This window comes from Paroedura picta, chromosome 1 (genome assembly GCF_049243985.1).
Source record: "Paroedura picta isolate Pp20150507F chromosome 1, Ppicta_v3.0, whole genome shotgun sequence".
Lineage (NCBI taxonomy): Eukaryota > Metazoa > Chordata > Lepidosauria > Squamata > Gekkonidae > Paroedura > Paroedura picta.
In genome coordinates, this window is record NC_135369.1 from 165704129 (window position 1) to 165717732 (window position 13604).

Below are 13604 nucleotides of genomic sequence, written 5' to 3' on the forward strand. Positions count from 1 at the left end.
AGGTCTCCAGGAGAAAACGGCTGCTTTGGAGGGTAGACTCCATTGTATTTCACTCCACCCAAGTCCCACTCTGTCCCAAATCCCGTCTACTCTCAGCCCCACCGGGAGTCTCCAGGTATTCCCCAACCCAGAGCTGGTAATTCAATTTACAACAGTAATCTTATGCAAGCTCCTCAAAGTAAAATTCACTACATTCGGTGGGACGTCCCAGCAAACATGTGTACAGCCAAGCTAGGTGTATCTAACTTCAGAGACTGAGTGATAATTCCAAAGGGTTGCCATGAAAATAGGGAATGTGCATGAATGGCCAAACTGTGGTTTTCCACGGACTTTGATTACCATGAGCATAGCTAATAGGTAGGGGCTCATAGGAATTATAAAACATCTGGAGAACCACAGTGGCCACTCCTGGTAGTGTGACCCACTACAGACCAGATTCATGGGTAGCCGTGTTGGTCCGAAGTAGCACAAATAGAATCCAATAGCACCTTTAAGGCCACGCCTTGAATAAATCTTTGTTGGTCTTAAAGGTGCTATTGGACTCTTATTTTTGTTGTGCCACGAAAGACTAGAAAAATCCCCTTCCAGCACCGACTGCCTTGCATTACATTCCACTTCAACAGGTCTTTATTTTGTTTTTAACTTCCGAGGAAGTCCCCTTGAACTTCACCGGACCCCCGCAAAGCGTCCGTCATTCGGGGTAGTATTAGACTGAAGCAGGGGTAGTCAAACTGCGGCCCTCCAGATGTCCATGGACTACAATTCCCATGAGCCCCTGCCAGCTGGCAGGGGCTCATGGGAATTGTAGTCCATGGACATCTGGAGGGCCGCAGTTTGACTACCCTGAAGCTTGCGTCGGCGGAACCTTCGTTCGCTGTCTGTCGCGCAGACCGGAGGGCTATTCCGTCGGACTGCAAACGGCGCAGGCGCGTCTGGGGCAAGCGGCAGGGTGTCAGTTCCCAGGCTTGTTGGAGGAGGGCAAGCATGGCGGCTTTTTCGGGTACGTGGCTTGGGCGAAGAGCGTCCCTCCCGCTCCTTTATTTGGAGGGGTGGGGGATGCTAGGCCTTGGTTTTGCAGGGAGGCGGGATAAAGGGGAGTCTCGAGGCAGAAGGGGCGGCTGGCGTGGTGCAAAGGTGACAAAGGCTGATCTTGGGCCGGGGGAGAGGCGCTTTGGACCAGCACGTAGTCTCGGGAAAGGTCCAGTGCCAGAGAGCGGGTGATATGCAGCTCGGCTGCTTGTCAGGTGCTGTCCCTGCAAAAGATAAAATCATTCTGGAGCCAGTAGGATAGCGGAACACAACATTTTATTGTCGGTAGTGCCAAGGGCAATACAGTTTTGCCTTTCTGTGAAGTCGGCCACCTCTTCGGGTAGCGCCGTCAGTGGCTTGATTTGCTTTAATTATACTAAGAATACTCTGTATTTTATGTAGTGTGGTATCATGAACCCTTCGAGAGAGAGGCAGATAAGAGAAAATTCGAATAAGGGAACAGTCCTAAGAAGGTTTACGCAAACCTTAATCTTGTGTTATTCCCCAGCCTGAGTGGGTCGCAGGAGAGCAGTCTAGAAATTTGATTAATAATAATAATAATAATAATAATAATAATAATAATAATAATAAATGCCTTTAGGATGGCAGTTTAAGTCTTGTAATTCTTATAATAATCTGTTATTGGCTAAAGTTTGGTAGTGGGGGAATCTCCTGGATTTTGGCTCTAGTCAGCCATTTTTTTTTTTGATGAAGCAAGCTTGTCAATTGTCAAATGCTGCCTTTTGGATTATTGAAATAAAAAATATATAAACTAAAATAAAAGCTGCTATGTATTGTAAGAAAGAAATTCCACTTTGTTTTGTTTCTGTTCTGAGATGTCAAGAGATGCTGGTATTAAAGTAGCTTTTAGAGTTTGCTAATTTGTAGTATCACTGATTATAATTTGTCCTTTTACATTAATTTTGATTGGTAAAATGACTTATTAAATCAAGGTGCTTCTGAGTATGCAAAGAGTACTTCCTTTTTTGTAATGGATATTATTTGCAGAGGATAGTATCATAGCAGAACTGGAGGAAATAATTGTTTCATGTGTTTTACATAACTACATTCACTTCTGTGACTTCTGCATTGTGTGGACCCCTTCACTCTGCTGTCCTGTTTTTAACACCTGCTACATGAAAAGTCTGCTCGTGAGGAGCCACTACATTCTGTATAAAGAAGTGACCTCTTGTTCATGAAAGTTTAGGCTTGAATAAAAACTTGCTAGTGTCTTAAGATGCCACTAGCCCCTTGTTTCTTTGCCCAGCCCTACCTCTGAAGCTGTTATCTATCACCTTTCTCATCTTTATTTACCCTTGAGAACCCCCTGGAACATTTTTCAGGCTTGGAGAAACACCAGAAGTGACAGGATTGTGCATAATGTGGTTGGAAAGCACAGCTGTGTACATGCCCACCCTGGGGGTCCTCCTCTTCCCACCCCTCCAGGCCCATCTTTGGCCATTTAGGAAGGGGGGGTGGGACCCATCAATAGGACCATGTATGGTCATATCACCCAATAAACGTTTAACAGATATATCCATTTCGGAAACCCTAAAAGGGCCATCAGGTAATCCCAGGACTTCACAAAGCCCTGGTTGAGAAAGCTGGATCTAGATAGTCAAGAAGAATCAAGTGTTACAAATATAACTGATTGTGGGTTTGTAGGTTTTATGCAAAACTCTCACACCTCTGAGAAGTACAGCAGTCATTAAATTAGGTATAGCCAGCCTTTTTGCTGGTGAAAATGGGAAGAGGGCCCCATTTGATTGCAAAAAAGCTGTGCTTGGAATCATGGGATCAGCATGGGCAAAGCTCACTTGTGATGGAAGCTTAACAAAACATAGGAATAGGCTGAGCAAAGAAACACCTGCATCTATCCCATGATACAACTGGGGTGCAGGGGGGTGATAACAGCTTTCTTCCATTAACAGTGATGGATGAACATCAAATATGAGAACCGTGAGAAGGCACAGCAAGTGACATGCTTAAAGCAGCTGTGCTGAAACACTGTTGGTGGATGATTACAGCCTGTGAATTTCAAAGTGATTGAACTTGTTATTTCATGGCACTGGATCCAAAATGGCTCCATTCATTGGACATCTTATTCTTGCAGTGCTTCCCCTCTTACAATTCACTGCATCCCTCTTGCAAAATGCTGCTCCCAGAGTTCAAAAGAACCCCAGGAACTGCTTTGAGCCAGAGGTCTACTGGAGAAGGGTTGAGAAACTGCAAAAATTGTTTTAACTGCAAAAATCCCTTGTTTTAGCCGCTACTGTTCCTTCTGCCAGTAGAGAAAAGCACTGAAAGCGACCTGTAGTTAAATAACCCATCTTTGTGTGTATCATTCATGGCCTAAAGGGCAAGTGCTGTCTTGTGAGCTTGCATTGATTGATTCCTCCTTAAGAACATATACAAAATGTTTTCCAGCACTAAACTCAAATCCTTGACCTGAATACCCAGGTAGGAGGAAAGAACTGAGCTGCATCATCATTTGTATACAACTTCAAGAAGTTGCTGTTATCACCGCCACCCCAGTTGTATCATGGGATAGATGCAGGTGTTTTTTCACTCAGCCTGTTCCTATTCTTTGTTTAGCTTCCATCTTGTCAGGTCTCGGAAGCTAAGCAGGGTCAGCCCTGGCTAGTGTTTGGATGGGAGACCTCCAAGGAATACCAGGGTCATGACATGGAAGCAGGCAAAGGGAAACCACCTCTGAACATCTCTTGCCACAAGTCAGCTGTAACTTGACTTTTCATCACCATTAAGCTCAAATGGCTCTTTTTCACTTTATTTGCGCGCAGAGTTGGGTGTTATGCCGGAGATAGCTCAAGCTGTAGAAGAGATGGATTGGCTGTGAGTACTTCCTTTTATTTCTAGTTCCAGTCTAATAAGGGAAGGAATTTTCTTTTCTATATCACAGATGGTGTTTCTGGAAACCCAGTCCCTTTTTATTAGAAGGCTGTAAAGGAAATCTGTGAACAATAAATACTTTCTAGCCATAAAGAGAGGTTCTGGTTGAGTACCTGGCAAACAGAAAAATTGGGTTCAGCTTGCAAGACTGCCCCCCCCTTTTTTTTTTAAGAAACAGAACCCATGTGTTACAGCCCTGCACATTTCAAGATCTTGGCTACAAACTGTTTTCAACAGCGTTTTCCCCCTTCTTATGAGCAAACCGAAAATTAAGGTCTGCAGCTGTTGATTTTCTGCAGGCTTGTGCATATGTTGGGTTCTGCATTTAAATTTCTCTTGTAGTCTTCCCACAGATATCCAAGCAGAGTCTATCCCATTGATTTTAGGAGGTGGTGACGTACTTATGGTATGTATTACTAGAATCTGTGCAATATGTTCTCAACAGGTTGTAATACTGAGTATCTGTGGATGTGTGTTTGCACAAAAGTCAATCTGGCTTCACTGAGTGAATTCTAGTAAATGTGTATAAGATTACAGATCGCATGATCTTTTACATTCTTTTACTGATTGGTCCTCTATACAGTTTAGAGCAAGGCTGATCAGGATTGCAGAATACTTTCTTGTTATCTATGATGATCGTGTCATATTGTTGTTTTTCTATGACATATAAATACCCAAAAGATCATCTGGATAAAACAATATTGTGTTCTGAGTGGAATTATTAGGCATAGCAAAAGAGCCAATTTGGTGTCGTGGTTAAGAGCAGCAGCCCCTAATCTGGAGAACCGGGTTTGATTCCCCCACTCCTCCTCCACATGCAGCCAGCTGGGTGACCTTGGACTTTCTCAGCTTCACCTACCTGACAAGGTGTCTGCTGATTATAAGTCACTTTGAGACTCTTTAGTGTAGTAAAAAAGTGGGGTACAAAAAAAAAAGCCCAGCTCTTCTTCCCCTTAAATATGCCATTTTTGTTCCTAAGTTCAGAATAGAATGTACAATACAGTAGTGCTGCTTATAAGATCTAAGAGCCGATGTTCTATTGTAACTCTGGACAGATTTTTTCAGTACGTTGAGAAGGTTTAAGCTTATGTTATTTCAGTATCTTACTTTCTTTATTAAATCTGATTTCCATACAGGCTGCTGAAACTGGGAGTGGAAAAACTGGTGTAAGTGAGATTTCCATTGTTGTATGTAAAAGGAATCCTGTATGCGTTTGGCTTTCAGACTGTTGGCAGATTAGTTATAGATTAGTGATTTACTCTAAAGTTAGCAATTGCAGTCAGCGACATAGATCTGAACCTTGGGCTGTACTCCTCCTCCTCCTCCTCACAATCACCACCCAGAGCAGGACTTGAAGGTAGAGGAATCTTCAGGAACCATGTAGCATCTAGTGGAAAGGGTTGCAGCAGACAGAGGGAATAGATAGAAATCTCTTCTTCTGTTGTCCTGTGTCTCACAGGAAGATAGGTTTGGATCCAAGCCACTGCAAGCTTGGGGCTGGCCTATAAATGAAGTAGAAAGAGATGATAGAATAGGCTAGGGGGGAAGATAAAACCCTAGGGGGAAGAGTAAAGGACTTCTACAGGGTTTTTAAAAAGCATATCAGAAAGATGTCCTAGCTGATCCATTCTCATAAAGGTTTGCCATTTCCATGAATTACTACTTTAGAGAAATGTTTTAAAACATAAAGAGCCTCTTGTGGCGCAGAATGGTAAGGCAGCCGTCTGAAAGCTTTGCCCATGAGGCTGGGAGTTCAATCCCAGCAGCTAGCTCAAGGTTGACTCAGCCTTCCATCCTTCCGAGGTCGGTAAAATGAGTACCCAGCTTGCTTGCTGGGGGGTAAATGGTAATGACTGGGGAAGGCACTGGCAAACCACCCTGTATTGAGTCTGCCAAGAAAACGCTAGAGGGCGTCACCTCAAGGGTCAGACATGACCCAGTGCTTGCACAGGGGATACCTTTACCTTAAAAACATAACCCTTCATCTGCAATCTGAAGCGGTACAATGTTGTTTTTTATTTTGAGAAGTGTGGGTTGTAAATTAAATAAATACGTATAACACCACATTACAGACTAGGAGACAGTAACTGGACCAAAACATACAATTTGCAGACAATTTTGTATTTCAGGCATTCAGCATCCCAGTTATTCAAATTGTTTATGAAACTCTGAAGGATCAGCAGGAAGGGAAAAAAGGAAAAACCACTATAAAAACTGGTGGGGGAGGTAAGACTTCATCTTTGAGATTATAAAAATATTCCCTGTGTTGACTCTTCCATTGGCATGTTTACTTGTATCCCAGCCTGGGCATACCTGTTGAAACTAGATGCATTTCGGTTAAATTGAGCATCTACCACCATCTCATTGCTCTGCTTATTATGTATCTAGCATGGGCTCTAATCCTGTGATGGAAAAGCGTTACTCAATTCAATGAGCCATGTACTCATTAGCTGTATATCTTCAGGGTACCCAAATTAGTGTTCATAGTTTGCAATTTGTATATACTTACTTAGATGCATACACAATGTCTTAGCAGCACCTGCATTTGGGGTGTGCATTCACATCTACTCGAGCTGTAAATAGACCCAAAATATCTTTCGAGTATATTTAGGCTTCCCAAATGTTTCTGGGAATAAAATCCTGAGTAAATCCTGAATATATTGGGATGTCAGGTACATCTGAAAACAGAGGAGAGGTGGAAGCAATCTCTTCTCAGCTGTTTGCTGGGCAGGCTTATGCAGACCCTTTAAACTTTAAAGAGACTGCAGAATTCAGCTGACTTCTCTTGCAGCCTGAATTAAATGGGGCCGCAAGAGAAACCAGACTGAGATCAGCTGGGTCAGTGGGGAGTTAAGAGCTCTTCACCAGCACAGCTGGACGCTGCCTTCTGTTGCCTGGTTTAAACAGGGTAGCAGAAGAAAACAGCAGCCCAGCCAGGATCACTGTCTCTGCAGGCACAGCTCTGTACTGCCTTCTGCCTGGTTTAAACTGGACAGCAGGAGAGGGCAGCCCAGCCAGGATCACTCTGTGCCCATGGTTGAACTGATAACTCCCTGCATGCGCATTCTGCATTGCCTTCTCCTGCTGCTCTGTCAGGTGGCAGGAGAAGATAAGCCAGGCCTAGGACTTGGGTGGTATTTTTTTCACTGACATTTTTTGGTGTGGGTCTGTTGGACCCCCCAAAATTTGGGATTTCTGAAAAATCCTCACTGGTATTTGAATCCAATAGACCTGAACTGAAAAATACTATTGTTTTTTTAATTGCACACCCCTAATGTGCATACCTTGCCTCAGGGTTTTCTTGGCATCCTAAAGGGGATATTGCCTAACTTAGGATTTGAAAGATGTATCTGCCATTCTACTTAATAGTTATCTGTAATTAGAAATTTCAATGATGATCATGTTTACTTCATATAAATATTTTTAAACTCTTGCATTATTCTAAAGGATTTCTGCTGTAGGTTATCAATAAATATGAGGTTATTGAAATTCAGTTTGATCGTAATTTGGTCAAAGGAAATCTACACATGTAAGATTTTAAAAATCTCACAGTCACAATGACATGTAAATTTCAAAAAGATTCAGGGCTTAAGAGTGATGTAGTGTTTTTCATGTCAGGTGACTAATAAAATACTATTACATTTCAGCTCATAGAAACATAGGAGTTTATTACTACTGTAGTAAGTCAATACGGCTAATGTTTTCTTCTCAACAGTGCTCAACAAGTGGCAGATGAATCCATATGACAGAGGATCTGCATTTGGTAAGTTATTTGGTCACTACAAAGTTAAGAACCTAGACCTAAATTTGACGTAAACCTTCACCACTTGATATGGGTAGTTATCCATACTGCTACAAAATAGAAGCTAGCTGGGAGACGGGGACTGAATATGTTTGTGTGACAGTTTTTAAAAAGGCTGGTTACACAGTTCGTTACTTCAGCGCTTCAGACTTTCCCATTGAGAGATTTCTCCTGTTTGAACAAACTTCTTATTGCCTGCTGAGCTTTTGAAATTTAAGGCTAAAAGTTAATGAATCTTTTTTGTTTTTGACACACCTTGACACTGATTCCCCTTACGTGTAATAAGCTGTTCCATTGGGGCATTTTTACACTACGAGGGTGTTCTGTGTTTGTTTTAGGATACATCTGAATCTTTGGCACAGAGGAATAGCTGGTTACATTATAATGCAAATAGTTTACAAAATATCTGCGTTGTATAACTGCATGCAATATATTTGCAGAACTTACTGGGACAAACCCTGCTTAAAATTTCTACCCATGCTGAGGGGTTCATTGATTTTCTCCCCTTCCATAGAATAATAGAGTTGGAAGGGATCTCGTGGGCCATCTAGTCCAACCCCCTGCACTATGCAGGACACTCACATCCCAATCGCTCATCTACTGTAACCTGCCACCCCTTTGCCTTCACTGATCTTTCCCTTGACTGATCTTTGATTGCCCCCCTCTATTTCCCAGAAACTGCATTTCTGGCTGCAATAGGAGAGGGGAGGCAGGGAAGTTCTACTTTCAGTAATCAAAACCCTGCAGTAAACCCAACACTAATCAAAATCCACAGACATTGCAGGTTGGATACAAGCATGAATGTTACTCTTTTGTAAGCATCATAGTAAGAGTCCCTAACAATTTCTTCTCTTTTTTCCTGTCCAGCAATTGGGTCTGATGGTCTCTGTTGCCAAAGCAGAGAGATAAAGGAGTGGCATGGATGCAGATCAACTAAAGGAGTGACTAAAGGTAGTGCAGCTAACCGGGGGCGGGGCGGGGGGCGGGTTCAGAATGGTGTCTGCCAATCGGGGCGAACAGGCTTTCCTACATGACTGAGATTGGCAAGTGACCCTTTGAGAAGGCTGCTGTGTCAGAGAGAGATCTTGTTTCTATCACAGCGTAGCTCAACTGAGCCATGTGAGTAAAGATTAAGCGTCTATGCTTTTCAAAATGTTCCAGGAAAATATTACTACGAAGTGGCCTGCCACGACCAGGGTTTATGCAGAGTTGGATGGTCCTCTATGCAAGCTTCATTAGACTTGGGTGAGTGTTTCCATCAGTGGGCATTCTGTCCTGAAATCTAGGGGGCATGCTAACATTGGGATCGGGGGGGGGGGCGGGATTGGCACTCCATTTAGTCTGAGCCAACTGGGCAGGAGTCCCTAAGATTTCAGAGTCCTGTTTCTTGTTGCATAAGCTAGAGGTGCTCATAACTGGTGTTATACCAAATGTTTTCATGATTATTTCTGAGGAAACAGATTGGCATTTGAAGAAGAAGAAGAAGAGTTGGTTCTTATATGCCACTTTTCTCTACCCCAAAGGAGTCTCAAAGCGGCTTACAGTCGCCTTTCCTTTGCTTTCCCCACAACAGACACCCTGTGAGGTGGGTGAGGCTGAGAGAGCCCTGATATTACTGCTTGGTCAGAACAGCTTTATTAATGCCGTGAAAAGCCCAAGGTCACCCAGCTGGCTGCATGTGGGGGAGTGCAGAATCGAACTCAGTGTGCCGGATTAGAAGCCCTCACTCCTAGCCACTACACCAAACTGGCTCTCAGATGCAAGATACAACACCCCCTCCCCCCCCCAAAAAAAAGCTTTCAAATATTGCCACTTTGGTGGCACCTTTTCAGAACTGCTTTGTGCCATTGGAAATGGCTACCTGCCAGCATCACGGAGAACAAATGAAGACCATGCCGTGTCTCTTCCTGAATGATGGGGAGAAGGAGAGAACACGTGCGCATAGCCAAGGGCAATTAGTTTTATGTTCCTTGTCTTGTCATACTGCGCCACCAGTTTAGCTACTGATCGCTTCTGAGCCACAAGATTTTCACCCTAGTTCAGCTGCTGTTCCGTGTGGCTGCATGTGAACAGGGTCCTACAGCCAAATGTCCATTCTCTGTGTACTCTCTCTTAAGTAGTCATCTGCACAAGAGGGAAGGGAGCACAAATCCTGTTGCCTTAGCAATGGGAGGGGGAGGGATGCTTCTGGTACGGGGATGAAATTCACCAAAGCCGCACACGCAGCTCTTGTTTGACTTGGCGCTAACCAGCAGTACACTGAGCAAAAACCAGGTGTGTCATTCTTGTCTCAAAGTTTGGGGGAAATGTAACGTTCATTACTAGCAAACTAACAATTCAAGAATATATCATGATTGGTTTTAGGAGGTCTTGTCTACCATAAAGTCCCTAGTCCTGTGGCATAACTGCATTATGAGAGCCAGTTTGGTGTAGTGGTTAGGAGTGCGGACTTCTAATCTGGCATGCCGGGTTCGATTCTGCGCTCCCCCACATGCAACCAGCTGGGTGACCTTGGGCTCGCCACAGCACTGATAAAATTGTTCTGACCGAGCAGTGATATCAGGGCTGTCTCAGCCTCACCCACCCCACAGGATGTCTGTTGTGGGGAGAGGAATGGGAAGGCGACTGTAATCCGCTTTGAGCCTCCTTCGGGTAGGGAAAAGCGGCATATAAGAACCAACTCTTCTTCTTCTTCTTCATTACATTGTTTCCCGGCCCTGTCAAATCAGGGAGTTATACACTGAAATTTAACTCTAAGCGCCCAGTTCAAATAGGGACCACACAGAAGGGTAGTATACTATCCCATCACTCACCAACATGCCACTCTTTTCCTACCATGAAATATTGAATCTGCCCCCACCCCCCACCCCAGGAGTGCTGTGTTCAGATCTTCTGGCTTGAGAGGGGCCAGTGCTAACCTGTAAGCAGCATAACCAACAGCTAAGCCCTTACTCATCTGCCTTCCAGTCATATGATCTGTGTTAACTATCTTCATCTTCACAGTACATAAAGCAAGACTGTTGCAATTTTTTTTAATCAGGTACTGACAAATTTGGCTTCGGCTTTGGTGGAACTGGGAAGAAATCTCACAACAAACAGTTCGATAGCTATGGGGAGGTACGTATGTTTTCTTTCACAACAAGGACCGGAAGGTAGCAGTGGACCAAATGGTAGGCTTCGTTCATGATTCAACTACCTAGGTCTGAAAACATGAAGGGAGGAAAAAAAACAGCAGGCTTTCCACTCTGTTACTTCTAACCTAATTGACCTCAAAAAGGCACATTTGCACAAAGCTCTTAGTTTAAGTCAGCCAGTTCCTAATATCCCTGCAGTTAAGGGGAAGTTGGACAACTCTCATCGCCTACTCTGTTCTTTTCTGAATCTGTTTCATCACATGAATGCAAAAAGAGACCCCCCCCCTTATTGTTTTATTCTGTGAAGAAATATCTGGCTTCTACTAATATAAAGACTTAGTCATTTCTTTTATTCATTTGACTTGAGGGTCATTCACCTAGCCACCCGGGAACTGATTTCGCCTGTGAACAGGACTCTCGAGTGCATAGTTTGTAGTAGGATCCGTCTTATCTTGCCTTATCGTATGGCAGCCGAAATTCTGTCCGGTTTAATGCATGTTAAATACTTGGTTAATCACTAAGCTCTTATGGGCCTCAGTTAAACCATTCACTGAAACGGTGAGCTGTTTTCCTTATTTATGAAACACTTAAAAACTTTCCCCCCCCCCTTTTCTTTAGGAATTCACTATGCATGACACAATAGGATGTTACCTAGATGTAGATAAAGGGCAAATCAAGTTTTCAAAAAATGGTAAGTTATTGCCCATTAAATACTTGATCAGAGTTTTAAAAAATGGCATGAATCTTTGAGTTGTTCCTTTTTTCTTCAGGGAAAGACCTGGGGCTTGCATTTGAAATTCCCCCACATCTAAAGAACCAAGCACTCTTTGCGTCTTGTGTACTGAAGGTAATATCCAACTTCTTCAAAAAGTCCTGAGTTAAATATGCTTAAGTAACGTATCCTACAATTTTTAAGCTGGCAGCCCGTCTTTTTTCTGAGATCTTTGGTACTCTAGATGTATTTGTCAGTGTGAAGCAGTCATTTTCAACCAGGATTACTCCATAGTCTTGGAGAAGTTACTGCGGTTGGATGGGATTTATTTCTTTAAATAATTTTATATATAAAATTAACTAACCCAGGAGGAGTCAAGAGGACAGAGTGGCTGTCTGCCAAGAGCTACTATTCCAAGAGCTAGTACAGCCTGATCAAGGATTTCTTACTCTCCAGGTTTCTTCTTGCTCTGGCAACCACTTCTGGGAAATTATATTCTCAGGTCTTACTAGGACTGCCAACCTACTGTTGGTGTCTGGAGATTTCCCAAAGTTGCAAGTGATCTCCAAATCAAACACATCGTTTCCCCTGAGGACAATTGCTGCTTTGTACGCACTCTTGTGGCGCAGAGTGGTAAGGCAGCAGACATGTAATCTGCCCATGAGGCTGGGAGTTCAATCCCAGCAGCCAGCTCAAGGTTGACTCAGCCTTATTAGTGATGTCATATGCACTGCAAATCTGGCGGTGTGGCAGGGAGGCATGGCCTGATGGCGTGACTTCTGGAGTTACCTGAAGCCTGAAGAATATTTCAGGAGTAACCCCATGGTCAAAAGGTTGAAAAAGGCTGGAGTAACTCCATGGCGTAACTCCATGGTCAAAAGGTTGAAAAAGTCTGGTTAGACAGAATTACAGAAAAAACGCCACAGGTGGCAACTCAAGTTCCACCAAAACAGCTGCAATGTAAAAGACATATATAAAGTCTTGCAACTCTTCCTCCTTGCCGGGGGCAGAAGCAAAGCTGATTGAGCTCATTCAGTTCACAGTCCCACTAGAATAATGTATTTGTAAAGATCCGAAAAACTAATCAAAGCATGTCCAATAGATGTCTTGTTTCCTTTGAACGGCTCATGTGCCATGGTGTAACCTGTATTTCAAACCTGCATTTATTTCAAAAGTATTGGATGGATGGGGTGGTTAATTTCTAAATGATGCAAAGCCGTCGTTTCCTTAGGCACGCTTTAGTAGTTGTCTGGGGTTTCTTTGGATCCAAGCCCTGAAAGCAGATTTAATATACACTTGAAGAATCCTCAGGGGCTTATTTTATGTTCCAAGCAGCCCACCAGAATTTAAAGATGGGAGTTTTCTAACTGATGCATTAAAAATCCCTTGGCCTAACTAATGAAATGTGTAAATTAAAAGACAATTTAAATTCAAGTTAATTGCTACAGAGTACTAAACACCAGAAATAAAGCCAGCTGGGACTTGGGAGACTTGTTTTGAAAAATTATGTTTTAACAAGCAAGCTTTGGCATACATCTTGGCACTCCCAGAAAACATAGGCTTGTCTCCTGTCACCCATGGTCCCCTGAGCTGCTTCTGCAGCCCCTGTTGAAGGACAATTGCTGGGGTTGCAGGATTCATGCCAAAGAACTGTTGCGTTGGTCACAGTCCTGTGCAGAGAAGGGGATTGACCATTCCTTTTGCTACCATCTGTGGGGTTCAGGAGAGGAGATCACACTTGGCTATCCCTCCATGTGGGTCTTGTAATTCCCAGGGTGCCCCTTCTGAAGGTTAGAAGGAGCTGCTGGAATGGAAAGGAACTCAGGAAAATAAGCATTCTATGCAAGGATGCTGTACTGCGAAGCGCAAATGCAAAGTAAAGTGCTTGCAGGGAAGTCATTTTGCTCCCCTCTATAGTCCTGCCAGCTTGGTGGGGTGGTTAGGAGCGTGGATTTCTAATCTGGCGAGCCGGGTTTAATTCCCTGCTCCCCCACATGCAGCCAGCTGGGTGACCTTG

The 13604-nt window shown here is 43.5% G+C and overlaps 1 protein-coding gene across 1 annotated transcript in view; it reads left to right on the forward strand.

The window, feature by feature from the left end:
• The first annotated feature begins 878 nt into the window (after positions 1–878).
• DDX1 (DEAD-box helicase 1) overlaps positions 879–13604 on the forward strand; it is a 30096-nt gene continuing 17370 nt past the window's right edge. The window contains exons 1-11 of the mRNA XM_077311001.1: positions 879–1000; positions 3831–3882; positions 4282–4345; positions 5076–5105; positions 6069–6165; positions 7655–7702; positions 8609–8692; positions 8903–8986; positions 10782–10858; positions 11494–11566; positions 11646–11722. Coding sequence (XP_077167116.1) covers positions 985–1000; positions 3831–3882; positions 4282–4345; positions 5076–5105; positions 6069–6165; positions 7655–7702; positions 8609–8692; positions 8903–8986; positions 10782–10858; positions 11494–11566; positions 11646–11722 — 702 coding nt within the window. The 5' untranslated portion in view covers positions 879–984. The remainder of the gene's footprint in view (positions 1001–3830; positions 3883–4281; positions 4346–5075; positions 5106–6068; positions 6166–7654; positions 7703–8608; positions 8693–8902; positions 8987–10781; positions 10859–11493; positions 11567–11645; positions 11723–13604) is intronic.